Here is an 18,718-nt window from a genome sequence, read left to right on the forward strand (position 1 = left end):
TTCACTGTGTTTAAGTCCCAGCTTCCGTGAGTAACCTCAGAGGATCCAACCGGAACATGACAGACAGTCTCTGGTTCAGCTGGAGTCCGGCCTCTGGGGACTTTGACTTTTATGAGCTGATTCTCTACAACCCCAATGGCACAAAGAAGGAGAACTGGAGAGACAAGGACCTGACTGAATGGCGTTTCCATGGCCTCATTCCTGGAAGGAAGTACACGCTGTGTGTGGTAACTCACAGTGGGGACCTCAGCAACAAGCTCACGGGGGAGAGCAGAACAGGTAAGAAACCCAGTTGCCAAAGGCTAGTATTGGTGGGACCACATTCAAGATATGGTTCTAATAGGAAGAAAGGAAATCAGTAATGGTGTGCCACGTACTAGCCACTGAACTTGGGAAGGCATTATGTTACAGTGGATAAAGGAAACAGACCTTATCCACAAACATACCATGAAAGATCTAGGAAAAAGATCTAGGTCCTTAGCTTAGCTCTGCGACTTACCCATGTGAAGCTAGGAAGGTCTTTGAGCATCTCTAAGTCTCAGTTTTCTTATCTGTAAAATAGGGATAATCGTATACATCATCATTGTGTTGCTATGGGCAATGCTTCCCAAATATTTAATTTCCTGGGCATATGCAGATGTTAGTCTGTATGCCACCCTGGGGTCAATGAACAGGGCTATCTGGACATAATTGTCTGTGGACTATAGCCTTCACACCTCAAAATCTAATGGAACCAAGATCTTCACACACATGTAACCCATTTGGGGTCCACTCCTGCTCCACAGAACCCTGGTAAGGAAACTCTGGTTATGAAAATTAAAGAAAATATGCATAAAACATTTGAGGACAGTACCTGACACATAGTAAACACTATAGATAGAAGCTTCTGTTATTAGATTTTCATATGATCTCTTCCTTCAAAGTACATTAAAGCATGTCTGACGTCACTCAGCTCTCTTGTCTGCATATGTTACGGCACAGATGTGTTTATGTGATTTTTTTCATGTTCTCCTACATATAGCCCCAACTCCTCCCAGTCTTATGTCATTTGCTGATGTTACAAACACATCCTTGGCCATCACCTGGAAGGGGCCACCAGACTGGACAGACTATGATGACTTTGAGCTGCAGTGGTCCCCCAGAGATGCAATCACGGTCTTCAACCCCTACAGCAACAGGAAATCAGAAGGACGCATCATATATGGTCTTCGTCCAGGGAGATCCTATCAATTTAGTGTCAAGACTGTCAGTGGTGACTCCTGGAAAACCTATAGCCGACCAATATTTGGATCCGTGAGGACAAGTATGACATGTTTTGCTACTCTTAGTTCTCAGATGGAGGGGGGCGGGAAGTATGTGTTGCGACTTCTTATTCCAGTGAGGCTTGGTTTAAATCCACATTTTTACTTGGGATTGGTTAGATGTGAATTTAGGCAGAAATCAATATAGACTTGTTCATTCCTTCAACATTAACAACAGTGGACAATAAAATTATCTCTGTCCTCATGGAGCTTTCGGTTCAGTGGGAAGTGTGAGGAAGGAAGTATTTGGCTCTATAGAAACTCATGGTAGGGGCATCTGACCCAATACAAGAGAGCTTCCTAGAAGAAGCAGCCTCCAAATCAAAATTTAAGGAAAGGTTAAGATTCACCAGGTAGATATGAGGAAAGAAGTGGAGAATATTCTAGGTAGAGAATAAAATATTCCAAGACCAGGCAGGACAGAGGAACAGAAAGGAGTTTAGTTGACCAGAGCATAAAAGGTGAGGATTAGGAGAATCAGGTCATAAAATGTCTTGAGAACCATGGTAGTGACTTTAACTTCATCCTCAAGCAATTGGAGTCACTGAGGGATTTTCAGCCAAGATATCATAATCAGATTTGCACTGTAAGAAGTCACTCTGGGTACAGTGTGGAGTAGAGACTGAAAGGGGCAAACTAGAAGCAGAGGGATCAGTTAGGACACATGGCTATAAATCCTAAAGATAAAAAATACTTCAACAATGAAATATATATCAGTTTCTTCCCAAGGGCATTTTGGGATAGATAGAACAAACCTCAAAGAAACAAAAGTTTTCAGTATAGGAACATCAATCCAAATATTTATTTTTTCAATAATACCAGTATGTGTAGTTTCTAAGATCAGATCAGATAGTGGTTATTGATGAAATATATAGTTGAGAATTAGAAATTTAAGCAGGTAGTTGTTTCACCTATTCAGCCAACATTAATGTTACAGTAATTATAACTAGCACTCCGCCTTGTATCCAGAGAGCAGTTTGAAATCAAATAGTTAAGTGTCAAGAGAAATAGGCGAGAAAGAACTAAGAACTTTCATTTACAGCAAGCTCAGGATGGGTTTTTGGTGGCTTATTGTGGGCTATGTGACACAGGTGCTCAATTTAAGAACTCAGTAGAGGCTGGGCTGATCAGATGGCTTCTGGAGTTCTGTATTCTGTCCTGGGTGCTGGAATCTAAGAGAGGTATCTACCAAATGGGGAATGCCTACATGGAGAGCCACTGGCAATGTTGTGTTTTATGAAGAATGGCTGATGGAACTTTGAGGATTGCATTAGATAGGATTGGGTTTGGTTGTGGGTAACAGGAAACCCAAGATAACAGAGAGTTAAACAACAGAGTTTATAATTCTCATGTAGAATCATTCCACAATTCCATGTCTCACACATACGCTCCAGCCACAATGAACAACTTGCAATTCCTGATCTTCCACCTTCCCACCCCGCTCTGGGTGCCTGGGTTCATAATTTTCTCTGCCTGAAATGCCCCTTTTCCAATATCTTGGTGAGGTGTCATCTCTGCCAGGAATCCTTTGCTAACGCCTACCCAGCAGTAGCTCTGGAAAGTTGTCTAGCACTCCACCCAGCACCTTCTTTCTCCATTTCTTCTGGTACATTCTCCTTTCTACCCTGTATTATGGCCGTTTCGGATTCCTCTCCCTTCCTAGAGGTTAGGTTTAGTGCCTAATTCACTTCCGTACTGTTCATAGTCCCTACAAGAGCACCTTGCACTTAGCAGGTACTTATTTCTTAGTGAATGGGGATATGACCAGAGGTCTTAGAAGACACGTGGGCTTGAGAGGCAGAATGGAGAGGGGAGAAAGCTGAGGAAAGAGGCTGAAGCGAATTTCCATATTGTTCTTTGAGCAAATTATCAGAATGAATATGAATCAGGCAGGGTGTTTCTAAAGACTTGCTCTAAGGCTGAACAGAGAAGGTGTCTTTGGGGTCCAGCTGTGGTTCGGTTTGAAGGAGTTCGAAAGATTAACAAGCAGTTAATGTTTGAAAAGACACAAGTCTTGCTTGCCTCAAAGTCCAATTCCCTTATCCTGAAAAATGTTCAGGTTGAATTTTTTTTTCTCAAAATCATTCTTTTCTATACTGTTATGACTTAGCTAAGTATTTTAGACCATGATATGAAACACAAATTCATTCAGTGGCGCAAAGATGCCGAGTGTTTCAAAGTCACAATTGTTGAGGACAAAGAGTCCTATGATGAAGGAGAAGGTGTCAGGAGACGGGGGTTGTATGGCAAATCAGAGCAACAGGTGCCGCTCTGTGAGGGATCACTAGGTCTCCGCATAGTTCCTCGAAAAGCACTATGATCTATTCTGCAAGCCGGGGTGGGGGAGGGTACTAGTGCTCCCAGCTGTGCAGGCACACAGGCCCCGTGCTTAGAGGGACCCCACACTCCATTTAATATTCTGTTGTCACCATCTTGAAATCTTAATAATGTTTTGAACGCAGGGCATTGCATTTTCACTTGGCACTGGACCCTGAAAGTTATGTAGCCAGTCCAATCTACAAGGTTTATGAACAAACATACGTTTTATGTTTTTAAAGATTTTATTTATTTATTTGAGAGAGAGAGCACAAGCAGGGGGAGCAGCAGAGGGAGAGGGAGAAGCAGGCTCCCTGCTGAACAGGGAGCCCGATGTGGGGCTCGATCCCAGGACCCCGGGACCATGACCTGAGCCAAAGGCAGATGCTTAACTGACTGAGCCACCCAGGCACCCCCAAACATACATTTTAATTTGGGGAAGAAGGGCAGGGGGAGAAAAGAGAAAAGGATGAAATTTGCAGCAGGGACGATAAAGACCCAACAGCGAATTGGAAGGGGTTTCTCCTATTTGGTCAAACTTAACTGTCTTTAGCCCTTTTTTTTTTTTTAAGATTTTATTTATTTATTTGACAGAGAGAGACACAGCGAGAGAGGGAACACAAGCAGGGGAGTGGGAGAGGGAGAAGCAGGCGGAGCAGGAAGCCCGATGCGGGGTTCGATCCCAGGACCCCGGGATCACGACCCGAGCTGAAGGCAGAAGCGTAATGACTGAGCCACCCAGCTGCCCCTAACCTTACTTTTTTTAATCTATCCCCATCTTATGCAGCGCTCTGTGAGCCTTTCTGATGGTTTGATGCCATTGATTAGTGCTATCTGAAAATTGTTATTGTATTTTCTGCTGTGGTCGATGAAACAATGGGCAGGCTTTTAAAATTAAGTATTTATCAAGACTTTTGACTCCTGGAATGAAATAAAGTGCTCTAGACCCAGATTGTCAAGTTCTATTCAAGAACCTGAAGGCTCCTCAGAAATTCCTAGGGACAGGGGCAAGGGAAGGGAAGTCTTAGGGAGGTCACCCCAGCATAGCACCCGTGACCCCCAAGGCACACTTAAAACACAGGACCAGAGCCCCTCTGACTTAACATATTGGGGAACTGAGAACCTTTCTTTTTTAAATGGCTCAGCCGCTAAAATTCAAATTCAAAAACTACTTATGGAAATCACACAGTCTGTCTTCATCGGATGTAATTAGAGATGTAGACCACGTCGCTGGTTGGGGAGGCCTAGAGTTTGGTGAGTAACCTGCATGGTCAGGTCGGCTAGGTGCTTTTCTGTCAGACTGTATCTCTTACTCCTTGTGGAGTCACTCACCCCCACTCATGAGATCATGACTGATCTTCACTGAGTCCCTACTAGGCCAGGCGCTCTGTCGGGCAGAAGAAACTGACTGACCACGAGCACAGGGGGTGGAAGAGCATGGTGTATACAGGGAACCGTCAGCAGTTTAGGTGCCTGGAGGATGGCATGTGAGCAGGGAAGGCAAAAAATGGAAGAGGGGGAGAGGGCCTGGAAAGCCAAGACCTAGAGGGTAACAAGGAAGCAATGACAGGTCTTAATTTTCCCGTAGAGCTAGCATTTACTGAGCAATTACTATGCCAGGCGTGGTTTTCTAGGTGGCTGTGCCTGGTTCAACTCACTGACCCATCACAGTCCCCACAGGAAGTAGGTACTCTTAATTTTCCCACCTTACAAATGTGGCTGCAGACACGGTAACTTGCTCAAGAAGCCACACCTGGTAAACAGAATCTGAATTCAGACAGCCCGAGCTGCCCTTTTAACCTTCTGGCTGCTCAGCCCCACCTTCCATCTGACTTCTGCCCCTTAATTTTAGTGCCCACGCTAAATTTAGTATTTGTGTTTCCGATCACATTGGCACCAGGTGATTTTCTGAAGGGACAGCATTTTAATTTATAATGGTTCTCAAAGTGTGGTCTGGGATGCAGCAATTCCTCAGGAAATCCCTAAGAATTTTTTTTTCCTTGACAAGCAATCCAAATAAATCTTGAGAATTACTGATGTAGATCTCTGGGCCCAAAGGAGCTAAAAAAAAAAAAAAGTGTGTCTCCCAGAGTTGTGCCCTGTCTGTCCCTCTCTGTTCCGTAGAGCCGGACAAGATTCAAAACCTGCACTGCCGGCCTCAGAACTCCACGGCCATCGCCTGCTCTTGGATCCCTCCTGACTCTGACTTTGACGGATACAGCATCGAATGTCGGAAAATGGACACTCAGGAAGTTGAGTTTTCCAGAAAGCTGGAGAAAGAGAAATCTCTCCTCAACATCATGATGCTCGTGCCCCATAAGAGGTACCTGGTGTCCATCAAGGTGCAGTCGGCCGGCATGACCAGCGAGGTGGTGGAAGACAGCACTATCACAATGATAGACCGTAAGTGTTTCTGGAGGTAATACACGGAGCGAGCCCGGCTCTACGGCAGCCGGTACCGCCGTGTGCGCGGGCACACAGCTCACCTCCTCGTTAGCGAGGCTCGTGGTCACTTGCAAAAGAGAACCTGAAAGCCTCCGGGATGCGGAAACATTTCTTCATGTGTAGGTGAGGCATCCCGGCAGCAAACAAGTGAAATAAATGATCTTCGAGTACTTGAATGAGTTAGTGTTTCAATACATCACTTTGCCTGATAGAGTTAGAGCTATCGGGGAGCTTCTAGGCAATTCGGTGCTACAACTTAAGGAAATCCTGCTAAGGAGCTGCCTCTTTCATTATGTTTAATGTGTCTCTGGCAAATCACTTCCTCTACCTACTTCCTGCCAGGAGAGGAGGAGGAGGTCTTGATTGCACGTTTCAAACACGGACGCGCATGCGCGCGTGCACACACACGCACACACGCACACGCACATCTGGATGTAGGTGAGTGGAGACCTTCATGTCACTGATGGTCGTTTATATGGAAAAGCAGAGTCCTGACTCCCCTGAGTTCCTTCTCCATCCTTTTCAGGGCCCCCTCCTCCACCTCCACATATTCGGGTGAATAAAAAGGATGTGCTAATTAGCAAATCTTCCATCAACTTCACTTTCAACTGCAGCTGGTTCAGCGACACCAACGGAGCTGTGAAATACTTCACGGTGGTTGTGAGAGAGGCTGAGGGTAAGTGATCACAGATTCTCTGCTTCATCAGAGGTCGCCGTGGCGGCTCTGTCTGTGACAAGTTTTGATGAGTAGAAAACTTAATTTTGATAGACTTCTGCCCTATCTCCGCTGGATGCTGGGAGATGTTACAAAAACCTGCTCAAAGGCTCTTTCAGCAGTAAAGCCTGTTATTCACTGGATTTAACTATGAAATGGGTGAATAATAACAATAGCAACTGCAACAATAGCATAAATACCCATCATGTAGAGAGGCTTTGCGATGTGCCAGGCTTGTTGGAAGAGCGTTGATTCTGCAGTGATTTGCACAACCTTCACTGCTCATTCAGTGCTGATGGCTACTTTTTGGTTCTGCCGTCAAGCAGCTGGATGCTTCAGTGTCTTCCCCGCCCCAGTCTCCAACACCTCAAGGAAGCACGCGCTTCCACACCACCCACCGATTCACAAAAAACATTCAAGAGCTAAAAAGAGGGAAAAGATGATCCCAAAAGGCATTCTTCCTTTCTCTACTGAATTTTCAACAGTAAATTTCATTTTCTAGTCGACCAAATTATTCCATGTCTACCTAATTCCTACAGGCCAGGCAGATAACTAGGTAAGAGTTATAACAACGTTGCATACAACCTCAAGTATGATTTTTTAGAGCTTCTTAGGTCGGCATTTATGAAACCATCTACAGGAGTGTCGTATTTTCCACTGAGGTCTTGTGCCCTGTTTCTCCAAAACAGATGTGTGTGTGTCTGCAGTGGCATATATTTGACGTGTCTTATATTTTCCGAAATTGTTTAAGGTGCTACACATCCCTGGCTGTTTTAACCCATTTGTTGGCAGTGAGAAACTTTAAGCCTGACAAATGCTGGAGGGGTTCCTAGGCTAAACAGTATTTTAGTCTCACAGGGTATCTAATGGTCCGTGTGCTTTGACATTTTATTTAATTGTACTGAAGTTGATTATGCATAATTAATTAAATGATGTCAAGGGTCAGGGGTGCATCCCAGATTTCCTTATATCTCATAAATAGATATATTGACTTATATCTACAGATAAGGATTTAAGAGCAAAATCAACAAACTGTGCAGAGATTTTTAGCTTTAATGAAGATGCAGTGAAGATAATGGTTACTACATGAATGTAAGGCAGTAACCAAAAGGAAGCCATACTCCAGCAGGCAGCCTTGTGTTCTCCAGCCCTGTGGATTTCAATTATTGATGTTCGTGGAGATGGGCTGTGCTCCCCTGGTGATCTAAGATAGCAATCCATCTCATATAAATGTCATTCATAGCATATATGTTCATCCTAAAGGCAACATTCCTTTTCAGTTACTGCCAACAAGGTAATATTTCCAAAACCCACTCATTTTGAACATATTTTATTAAACAAAGAGTCTAGGATGTGGTGAACCCTTACAATACCACCCCTTGAAGTGCATTGTAAATGATATCCTATCTCTATAATATTTACCTTCCTACTTATGCTTTCCTCCAGCCAACATCAAAACGAGTTTGCAGTGCCAAAACACACAGCAGGCTGGGTGGACAGGGAGGGGTTCTGGGAAGCGTGCTGCACGAGGGGCCAAATTCGAGCCAGGATTAAACTGTACTCAAGATAACAGAGAGCTGTACACGGAGCCACAGTCAGACTGGGTGTGACACGTGGAGCGTGCCTGTGGGTGACGGCTCTGGCCTTGAACTTGATTTCTCTTATCTCTTCCTTATTTCCTAGGTCATCGGGATTTCCTTATTAGCTCAGCTACAATGGTCATTGGCAAGGCAGAGAGCTTATTGAGTGGGTTGACTTACTTTCACAGTGGGGAGTGTCCAACTTTCTCGAGTTCTGGAACACATTTATCGTCTGATGCGATGAGTTAACCGCTCAAACACACATATTTTATTTCCTAGAAAAATGATGGGTGTGTGCATGTGTATATAAACCCATGTACATGTGTATAAAATGTTGTATACACACACACTCTGTTTTTAATTTTTACTTTAGAAGAAGTGGATTGAAACTAATTTCATTAGGTGACTTTCACCACATCCTTCAAGATCAAAGTGTCTGCCCTTTGGACCCGACTGGAGATGGTGGGAGAGAGGAGGCAGACTTAGAAGCCTAGGGAGAGATCCCTGAGGTCATTGAAGTCATGAGCAAGTCAGTGGCTCACCGTGGGTTTCTCCCTGCAGGCAGTGATGAGCTGAAGCCGGAACAGCAACACCCTCTGCCCTCCTACCTAGAATACAGGCACAATGCCTCCATCCGGATGTATCAGACCGATTACTTTGCCAGCAAGTGTGCCGAAAGTCCTGACAGCAACTCCAAGAGTTTTAACATTAAGCTGGGAGCAGAGATGGAGAGCCTGGGTGGAAAATGCGATCCCAACCAGCAAAAATTCTGTGACGGGCCGCTGAAGCCACGCACTGCCTACAGGTTAGAAGCATTACCATCATTTTGCAAGAAGGGACATGCTGCAGGAGTGGGGGCTCAGCTGTCTGGGTGCCTGATGCATCTGAGCTCCTATAGATTACTACCCAGCATTACCACAGGGCTGTGCATGTTCCTGGGTAGTTTATAAAAGCTGTGTTCCTGCCTCCATTTGCAGGTAATGTGTAAAGAAGGCCTTTGGTGTTGTGCAAAAGCTCCAATTCATTACACGAAGAATTGAAGGTCCTTAATAGATGGTTCTTTCTCCTCAAACTTCTGTAGTACAATTCAAACAGTTCATTTACCATGTTAATGACTGTGAAAATGTCCAAACAGAAAGATTAAGTTTAGGGAGACCCAAGAAAGATAGGGTTTCATCTTCTACTTCTAGTGAGGGCTGACATTACACTTATTTATTTATCTTCTAAGGCATAAAAAGATGAAAGTGCTCTTTGGTCCAGACAGAACTCTCAAAGGCAAAGTCTCCTGCATGTATGGGAGTACCCTTTCCTCCTGCTAGGCTGACAGATGAGAAGGAGCAGCCATTTGATTTGGCCCCAGGAAGCAGTACTGAAGCCAGCAGACCCTTCCTGCCACTGGAATTGACAGTGCCCTTGGTCTGCACTGTGCTCCCCGAAAGCAAGTATAAGCAGAGGTACACAGCATCCCCAGCAGAATCCTCAAAAGAAAGAGAATCTCGGCTGCCATCTTGGATATAAGCTGTAGGCATCCAAGATCAGTGCTTCTGCAGAGGAGGTGTTGTCTCTCTTGGGTGTTGGCAGAGCTGACATCCAGTCGGTATGGCAGCCAATGAGGTTCTCTGTGGGCCAGTGTCTATTCTGTTTAGTCGGTGCCCAGGGCTTACTGACTCTTATATATTTTCAATATCACCGCTGAGTCTCTGCAGAGACTTTCCTGCAGGCTCCATAAGGGACGATGACATGTCATCACACCTGAGAGCATCCTCAGCCCCTCCCCAGAATTGACACAGGCAGGCTGACAGTTTTCCTAACCCAGAGGGCTCACTTTGCAGGTGCTCTGTAGCTATACCTCTGCCCAGGGCTCACCACAAAAGTGCTGTTGCTACCCCCGCCAAGGTGGGCATCTCCACAGGAAACACACACAAACTTACTAGTGACATTTCCTTCAAGAAGAGACCCTATGAGCCTACCTGAAGGAGGGGAGAGCTCAGACAGAGCAAAGGAGAAAAATGTAAGAGAGAGCAGAATGAGGGAATCCTTCAGTTTCTATAAGAATCAAGAAATGCCTCAGCTCCTGGGTCACATGGGCTCAAGGAAATTTGAGCAAAAGTCTCCCAAAGGCTCTATTCGATTTGTGAGTTGGTCAGTGGAGGCTGTTTTTTGTTTGTTTGCTTTCTGAAAGACAGGGAGAGAAGATGACTCCTTACTCCATTTAAGAGAGGGGCAGTGAGAAGCTATAGACGGCTCCTGTCGGGCCCCGAGCCCACCACTCCCGGGCACCCGCCTTCCCATCCCTAACAGCTGCCCAGGCCTGGGAGAGCCTGCATGGAGTCCAGGCGTGGCCACTTAGCCGTGTGACCTTGGAAATGGCATTTCAATTCCCAAACCCTCTCTTCTCTCATCTGCAGAGGATCCCTCAAAACTGGTCATGTCCCTTCTAGATGAAGGTCTTCCAGTGGTCCCCATTCACTTCCAGGAGTAAGTGAAGATTCCAGAGCAGGGCACAGAAAGCCCCCGCCATCGGCGTCCCGCCTGCCTCTCCCGCTTTGCCTCCCACCATCTGCCGCAAGTACGCCCTGCCTTTTGCTCGCCTCACTTCCTTTAAATGTGACATGCCTCTCTTATACCTCTGACCCTCCACACATTCTTTTCTCTCTATTTGGGATGCCCTCCCCTCCTTTGACTGGCTGGTACACACCTCCAAAACCAGCTCAGCCCTCATCGAGCCCCACATTACCCACCCCCCGCCCCCGGCACCCGTCAACCCATCAAGCCGCGTTGGGCAGATGGCCCCCACTCCGTTTCCGCAGCAGCGCTCAGACCCTCCATCCCTCCAGTCCTCTACTCACCAACATCTTTTAGCTCTCTGATGAGGGTTACCTGCCCTCTTCATTAGACTATGAGAGTTTGCAGTCTAATAGAGGAGACAAAACAATATGACAAGGACCTGGCCCCCAAGAGGCGCTCATTCAATATTTGTGAAGAAATAAGGGAATGAGCCAAGATGCTCTATGAACAGTTACACATTCTTATTATACCTTAATCAACTCAGGCCATACTTACTTGCTTTCTAGAATACAACTCACCGATATTTCTCCACATTTGGTTCAGTCCCGTGAAAAGCATGCCGGGCAGATAATGCTTGGTAAGAGGAGGCCTAGCCTTTCAAAGTAGGTGGGGGAACCTCATGCTAAGCAGTGGCCTGTGTGGCTACTGACCTCTAGCTTAGTGCAGTCAGAATTCTGCCTCTCTCAAGATGACGATTGCCACAGTGACCCTCGATGTTGTCAGGCATCTTTTTTTTTTTTTTTTTTTTCCCAGAGAGAGAATAGGTACACAGGAGAGAATACAGGGGAAAGAAATAGGATTGAAAAAAAATGGGAAATGCTAGGTTTAGCTGCTTTGCAAATTTATATTGTCAACGAATGTAATGTGTTCCCAGTTGTTACTGGGTTCCTATTATCTGGGTGTATAATTGGCGTCATTCCATATAGGAAGAGAAAGGGCAGATCGTGATGGGTGGGAGGCAGTTTGGAGGTTAGCAAAGTGCTGATCTGGTTTTGTTTCTATTCTAAATAGAATAGCAATGTGACCATGAGCAGGTAGGCAGCTTCTCTTGACCTCATTTTCCCCAAATGAAGGAAATTGAACCACATGATCTCTAACTTTGTGCTATAGATATCTGATTCTGGACACGTATAAAGTTGAAATCACTACTATCATACATCTGTTTATTAAAATAATCTTATTCGGATACATATACACAGAAGGCATCTGTAAAATATAGGCAGAAATGTTGAAGGACATGAGGGTAAACAAATGCTATCAAGGTTCAAAAGGCTTCTTGAAGGAGGTAACATTTTAGCTGAGCATTAAAAAGGAAGGAAGGAGAGAGGGACAGAAGGAGATTCCCAGTGGAGGGAAGAATGAGAGTCCAAGTGCAGAGGAGGAAATATACAGACTGTTTAGAGAAGAGCAAATAGTTCAGTTTCAAATTGTGGGGAGAGCATGAAAAGAGGTAGCAGGGAAGACAAGCCCAGGAAGATAGGGGATCTGGAAGATCTGGGAAAGGATCGGGGTGGGGGGTGTGTGGTGCTAAATGCTGAGCCAGGGAAGTGGTGGTGGTGTCCATTTTTGGAAAGGGTTTAAGAGCAGAGTTCCTCTTGATCCCACTAAGTTTAAGGTAATCCTCTACTAGGTCATGATCTCCTTCCTGGGTTCCTAAAGGTCCTTATTCATCGGCATCCATATTGTATTTTGGGTTTTGCACCTAGAATTTCAGAACAGAACATGTCAATGTTGTAGTATCCAGGGCTTTAATTTACAAATGAGGAAACCAAGGCATAAAAAACTTTAGGGGCCGTTCATCTAATCAGGAACAGAGTGCTAGCTAGACCTCAGACCCTCTGCTTCCTAGCCTGGGCCCTTTTTACCATCCCTCCCACAGAAGTCAGAGCTGTTAAACCAAAACTAAGCTGAGAGGAAATAGAAAGAAATCTGGACTAGGATTGAGAAAATACAGAGTTTGGTTTTCTTACACCAGCTTTCTCTGTGATCTTGAGCAAGACACGGAATCTCTCCAAACTTCAGGTTCCAAATCTCTGAAGTAATATCATAAGGTCCCTTGTTACATGGGAGACATTGGAGATGCTCAAATAGAACCATGTTTGTGAAAGTTCTTCCACACTTATAAATCATTATACCAATATAAGAAATTCTTTTCACCAGAGAGACTCATTTCAATTTCCAAAAGTACAATGCATTAGCAACACACACCAACTCCTCACCTTCCCACTTAACACAAGCTGACTGCCTGTTACCCTTCAGGGACATCTCATGATGCTTCCATCAACAGCCTGTTATTCCTGGAAGTACAACTTTTGACAGGAAAGCAGCTTTTAGAGATGGAAATTATAGATGTGGTTGATCAATATCGTCCTGCTCATTTTATAAGATGGCATTTGGACATGGGCATGAGTTGGAAGGAGGGGCAGAGGGGCAGAACGATTCACCCTGGCCTGATACTATTTCAGCATTATTACAGGGCATGCCCAGAAACTTTCGGGTTAAATAAATCTAGATTTTTTTTTTTAAAGGAAAAAGAGACTTCCATTCACTTTCTTAAGATTTAAATTAACACTGGGAAAGTTTCCCCATATAAATCAAGCCTGATAGTCTCAGCAAACCTACAATCGAAAAAAGAACTCAAGAGCTAGCTTGAGCCAGTCTTTTTTTTTTTTTTTTTTTTTTTTTCCTGAGGCAGTCTTTAACTTAGTGCAGGGATCCTCTCCTACAGCTTCTCTGAGAGCTGGTTCTCCTTCAGCCTCTGCTTAAATACCCTCAATGACTGGGAGCTTAACCTAATGCAACAGCTCATACTCTAGATGTTGCAAAGCGACTTTATATTCCCAAACTACACCTCCCTGTGACCTTTCAGCCTATTGAGCTTCACTCTATGTTCAAGAAGAAAAATAATGTCTGTTTCCTCTTCTATGTGAGAATTCCTTAAATCTGAAGTCAACCATCATGTTCCACTAAGTCTTTCCTGTCGTCATCGTCCTGTTTAATCACCTCGAACGGTCTCTAACCCTTCCTAAGATATGTCCCCAGAAACCGAATGCAGCCCTCCAGACTGGCCTGACTCACCCAGGGAATATGAGACCAAGGTTCTTGGACAGGGACAATAGACTTTTCATCCAGGCTGAGGTTACAAATTTATCTTTTCATAGCTGCTTCTTGCTGGTGTATTGAATTTAGGGCCAGCTAATGTCTGGGCACCATCCCACTTGGATATGTGGACGGCCACCTCAGCAGTTCTCTTTAGGCCCATCCTGAATTCCTCCCTTCTCCTCTTCAGGCTGGGCCCCATCTGGTCCTTCCTTTCAGTGCTTTCCCACTGGGGTCCCCTCTGCCGGAACACAAGCATGGCTGCCTCCCTCACTTTCCTCTGATTTCTTATCCAGGAGCCCTCCACTGACCATGCTGAATAAGGCAGTTCCCCACACCCATCGCCATTGCTATCCATTTCCCTTACTCTGCTCTTTTCTTTTTCCTGCTACATATCACCATCTGGTGTATTAAATTTGTGTAAATGTTATCAGACTTCTAATACCAGAGAATGTAACCTCTTGGATGGTAGGGACTTTGCTGTGGCCCTTGCAGTATCCCCAGATCCTAGAACAGGGACTGGCACATAGTAGGGGCTCAGTAAATATTGGATGAATGAATGAATAAATGCGTGAATCAACCTGGGTCTATCTGATTCCATAATTCATGTCCTGCCTAGCATACATATGGACCAGGTGCCCACCCTGTGGCTCCGTGAACACATTTTCTGGTCAGCTCTACTGTGGTCAGCCACTTGCACTTAAATAAATCGGTTTTCCTTTCAGAATCAGCATTCGAGCTTTTACACAGCTGTTTGATGAGGACCTGAAGGAATTCACAAGACCACTCTATTCTGACACATTTTTCTCCTTGCCTATCACCACTGAGTCAGGTAAGGCAGGTAGCCTCCCCATCTACCCGTGTAGTCTCCCAACTGCCATGTCACTTACAAGGGCCTCCAGTGGAGAGATCTGGTGACTTGGCTAATGGTGAGGGGAACATGCATTTTTCACTTGGAATTTAATCTTTGTGGGATCCTGATGTGGATTAGAGAAATTGCTCCTACCTAAAGGAGAATGGGCTGAATGGGCATTAATCTTGAAAAGAAGGTAGAAGTATCAGATTTTTTTTATCATTTAAAATGAAGTTTTTAAAAATAATGAGTGAAAAACATTCAAATTAGGAGCTTGCATAGGCCATAATATAAGTACAAAAGGCTTTCAGTCATAGGTGGGAATATATGAATGCACAAACATAGAAATGCATAGAAAAAAAAGACCAAAGTATTAACTTTGGTTAATACTTTGAAGAAAAAAACACCAAAGTATTAACAACGAGGGGCGCCTGGCCGTCTCAGTCGGTAGAACATGCAACTCTTGGTCTCAGGGTCATGAGCTCAAGTCCCACGATGGGTGTGGAACCTACTTAAAAAAAGGATTAACAGTGAATATCTCAAAGTAGTGGGATTATAGGTGATATTTTTTCCTTTTGCTTATCTTATGTTGCTTTTGCACCATAAGAAAATGTTAAAAGACTTTACATACATTTAAGAAAGAAACTTCTCTAGTGTTTTAGAGGGAAAGCCTGAAAAATAACACTAGGTAATATTTACTAAATGAAATACTTTCACATGAAGACATGAAATAGTTTATCCAATCTTCACTACAACCTTCTGAGGTAGATACTATTATCATCCCCCATTTTAAAGGTGAAGACCTGAGACACCAAGAGGTTTAAGTAACTTGCCCAGGATAGTAAAGCTGAATATGGGCATTTTCTGCTGGAGCCCTAAACCTCTGTACTGCATTGCCTCAGAATATTCCCATCGTGCTGAGAATAGCATCATGTTTCAGCACATTGTTCCTTGAGACCGTCATCTGTCCCAGCCTGCCCCTGGAGCCAGGGTTCTACAATGCTTGGTCTCAGGAAGTTCTTCTTCATAACTAAAACAGTCTCTCATGCTGCATGACAAAAGATGACTCAGCCTCACAAACACTCCCATCTATTTATGCCAAATATAGGGATAATCTCCCACTTTTCAAACCAAAAACGGATCAGAACACAGTTAAGAGAATTTAGATGTGTTTGCTTATAATTTAATGTTAAGCAGGGGCATTATAAACACAATTCTTTCCTATTTGAAAACAACAAAAATTGCATGCAAGGAAGGTAGTAAACATATATCCAAAAAAGAATATTAATCACATTAAAAGAAAAATGATTGTGTTGATTTAATGAGTCTTGAAAAGCAACACTGAATAAACAAATCCAAGGGCTTAAAGTGCAAGTTCAACAATGGGCTACTCCGTAGACCTAACTGTAAGAGCTAAAACAATACAACTTTTAAAAGAAAACGTAGGAGTGAAACTCTGTGACCTTGGACTAGGAAATGATTTCCTCGATATGACAGCAATAACACAAGCAACAGAAGGGGGGAAAAGCCAGATAAATTGGACTTGATCAAAATTTGTGCTTCAAAGGAGACCATGAAGCAAGTGAAAAGACAACCCACAGCATGGGGAAAACTGTTTGCAAATTAATATCTGATAAAGGTCGTGTGTCCAACATGCGTAAAGAACTGTTACCTTACAACTCAATAATACAAAGTCAAATAACAAAGGATGTGAGTAGATGTTTCACCGGAGAAGATACACAAATGGCCAATATGCACATGACAAGATGCTCAACATCATTAGTCATTAGGGGAAATGCAAATCGGAACCACAGTAAGACACCACTTCACACACCCTAGAATGGCTGTGATCAAAAGACTATGATGAGTGTTAGCAAAGATATGGAGACATTGGAACTCTCCTACATTGCTTGTGAGAATGTAAAATGGTTTAGCTGCTTGGGAAAACATTTCTGCAGTTCCTCAAAATGTTAAACCTAGAGTTACCATCTATCTAAACCAGCAACTGCACTCCTAATTTTATACCCAAGAGAAATGAAAACATATGCCCACACAAAAACTTATACACGGACGTTCTTAGCCGCGTTATTCATAAGAACCCCCAAACAGAGATAACAAATGTCCATCAGTGGATGAATGGATACACAGTATGTGATCTATTCCATACAAGGAGATATTATTCACCTATAAAAAAAAGAATGAAATACTGAGACAGGCTACAACATGGATGAACTTTGAAAACATTACGCTGAGTGAAAGAAGCCAATGACCAAAGACCACATGTTTCTGACTCAGTTTTATATGAAAGGTCCCAGAATGGGCAAATCTATGAAGACAAAGTAAATTCGTGGTTGCCAGGGGCTGGGGAAGAATGGAGAATGACTACCAAGAGGTATGGGGTTTCTTTTGAGGGGTGATGACAATATTATAAAATTGAATGCGGTCATATTTGTAAAACTCTGTGCCAAAAATCATTGAATGATACAATTTAAATTGGTGAATTGAATGGTATGTGAATTATATTTCAATAAAGCTGTTTTTAAAATAGGCCACTCTTACCTATTCACAAACTCCCAGAGGTAGGATCATACCAGACAATAAAAACGAAATTTCATTAAAATAGCTCTCAATAATTCACTGGACTTGCCGAAGTCCCCGATGCTATTATACTTGTTTCATACAAATGAAATAGCATTTTTATCTTGGTGGCAAACTGCTGACCTTTATCTCGAGTGTCCTAAACCTTACATACAAGCTCCAGTGAGCTTAAGATTCCTTTATAGGCCGAACGCCATTAACTTCCAAAGTGTAAGGACGGACCTGTGGTTACAGTGTAGTAGCCAATGCCCTGTCTCCATGGTTGCATGCTCTCAACATCAGATAGTAAATACTGCAGCATGGGCATCGTTCATATTTTTCTGTAATAACGTTCCTAGGGAGATAACGTTTCAGTAGCTCTCTTCCTGAGTCTTTAGCACTAATTTTCCTGCCTGGGTTTGCTGTTTCTTTCTGGATTCTTGCAGAGCCTTTATTTGGAGTTATCGAAGGTGTGAGTGCTGGTCTGTTCTTAATTGGCATGCTGGTGGCTGTGGTTGCCTTATTCATCTGCAGACAGAAAGCCAGGTGAGCACAAAGTTTCCTTTAGCGATCGGGCTCCCAATTTGAAAGATGCGATTGAAAATGCCCTCTCACCTGAAAAGTAAGAAGGGGAGATGATTTCATTTCTCCAGGTGAAATCACCTTTGTTTCTCAAGAAAAACAAGTCAAACCCTCCAACCCTGACTGGCTTTTTTCAGCCCCGCTCCATACCATTGATGAATTTTGCCCTTGCCAAATGACTGAGGGGCCGTCTGTAGCTTCGTTTGAATGTGAAACAACTCCTTTTGCTCATGAAGACAGACAGATGTCTGTGAATTGTGCACCCAAGTGCTTTTCTGAGAAATGCTGAAAAGTATGGTTGACATCACCATTTCATGGTCATATTTGCCATGCTAATTTAAGAAGGGACCAAAAAGAACCAAATAGCATGTGGCCCCAAAGCCACGCCCCCTCCTCTCAGGGAATTTATTTGGCACATTGTCCTCCCTCTTGCAGTCATGTCTTGCATCTAAGGTTTACTGGGGGGTTTTTTTTAAGGAAAGTTTTATTGAGAGTGTGGGAAGTGATTATGACCTGTAGCCAAAAACCAGAAGACAAATCTCCAGCTATTGCAGAGATCCGTTTCTGAGTGGGAAAAATCTATTTCTTCTTTATGTTCTTCCTCCCCTCAAAGAGACGTTGGCTGAGTGTAAATCTACATGAATACTGAAAAATCCATATTTGCACAGACATGCACAGCCTC

The 18,718-nt window shown here is 43.8% G+C and overlaps 1 protein-coding gene across 1 annotated transcript in view; it reads left to right on the forward strand.

The window, feature by feature from the left end:
• Positions 1-18,718, forward strand: part of PTPRB (protein tyrosine phosphatase receptor type B) — a 110,479-nt gene that overhangs the window by 73,925 nt on the left and 17,836 nt on the right. The window contains 7 exon segments of the mRNA XM_035729139.1: positions 16-279; positions 1,022-1,303; positions 5,742-6,020; positions 6,589-6,738; positions 8,919-9,162; positions 14,750-14,856; positions 17,901-18,000. Of these exon segments, the coding sequence (XP_035585032.1) occupies positions 16-279; positions 1,022-1,303; positions 5,742-6,020; positions 6,589-6,738; positions 8,919-9,162; positions 14,750-14,856; positions 17,901-18,000 (1,426 nt within the window).

Source organism: Zalophus californianus, chromosome 9 (assembly GCF_009762305.2).
Source record: "Zalophus californianus isolate mZalCal1 chromosome 9, mZalCal1.pri.v2, whole genome shotgun sequence".
Classification (NCBI taxonomy): domain Eukaryota; kingdom Metazoa; phylum Chordata; class Mammalia; order Carnivora; family Otariidae; genus Zalophus; species Zalophus californianus.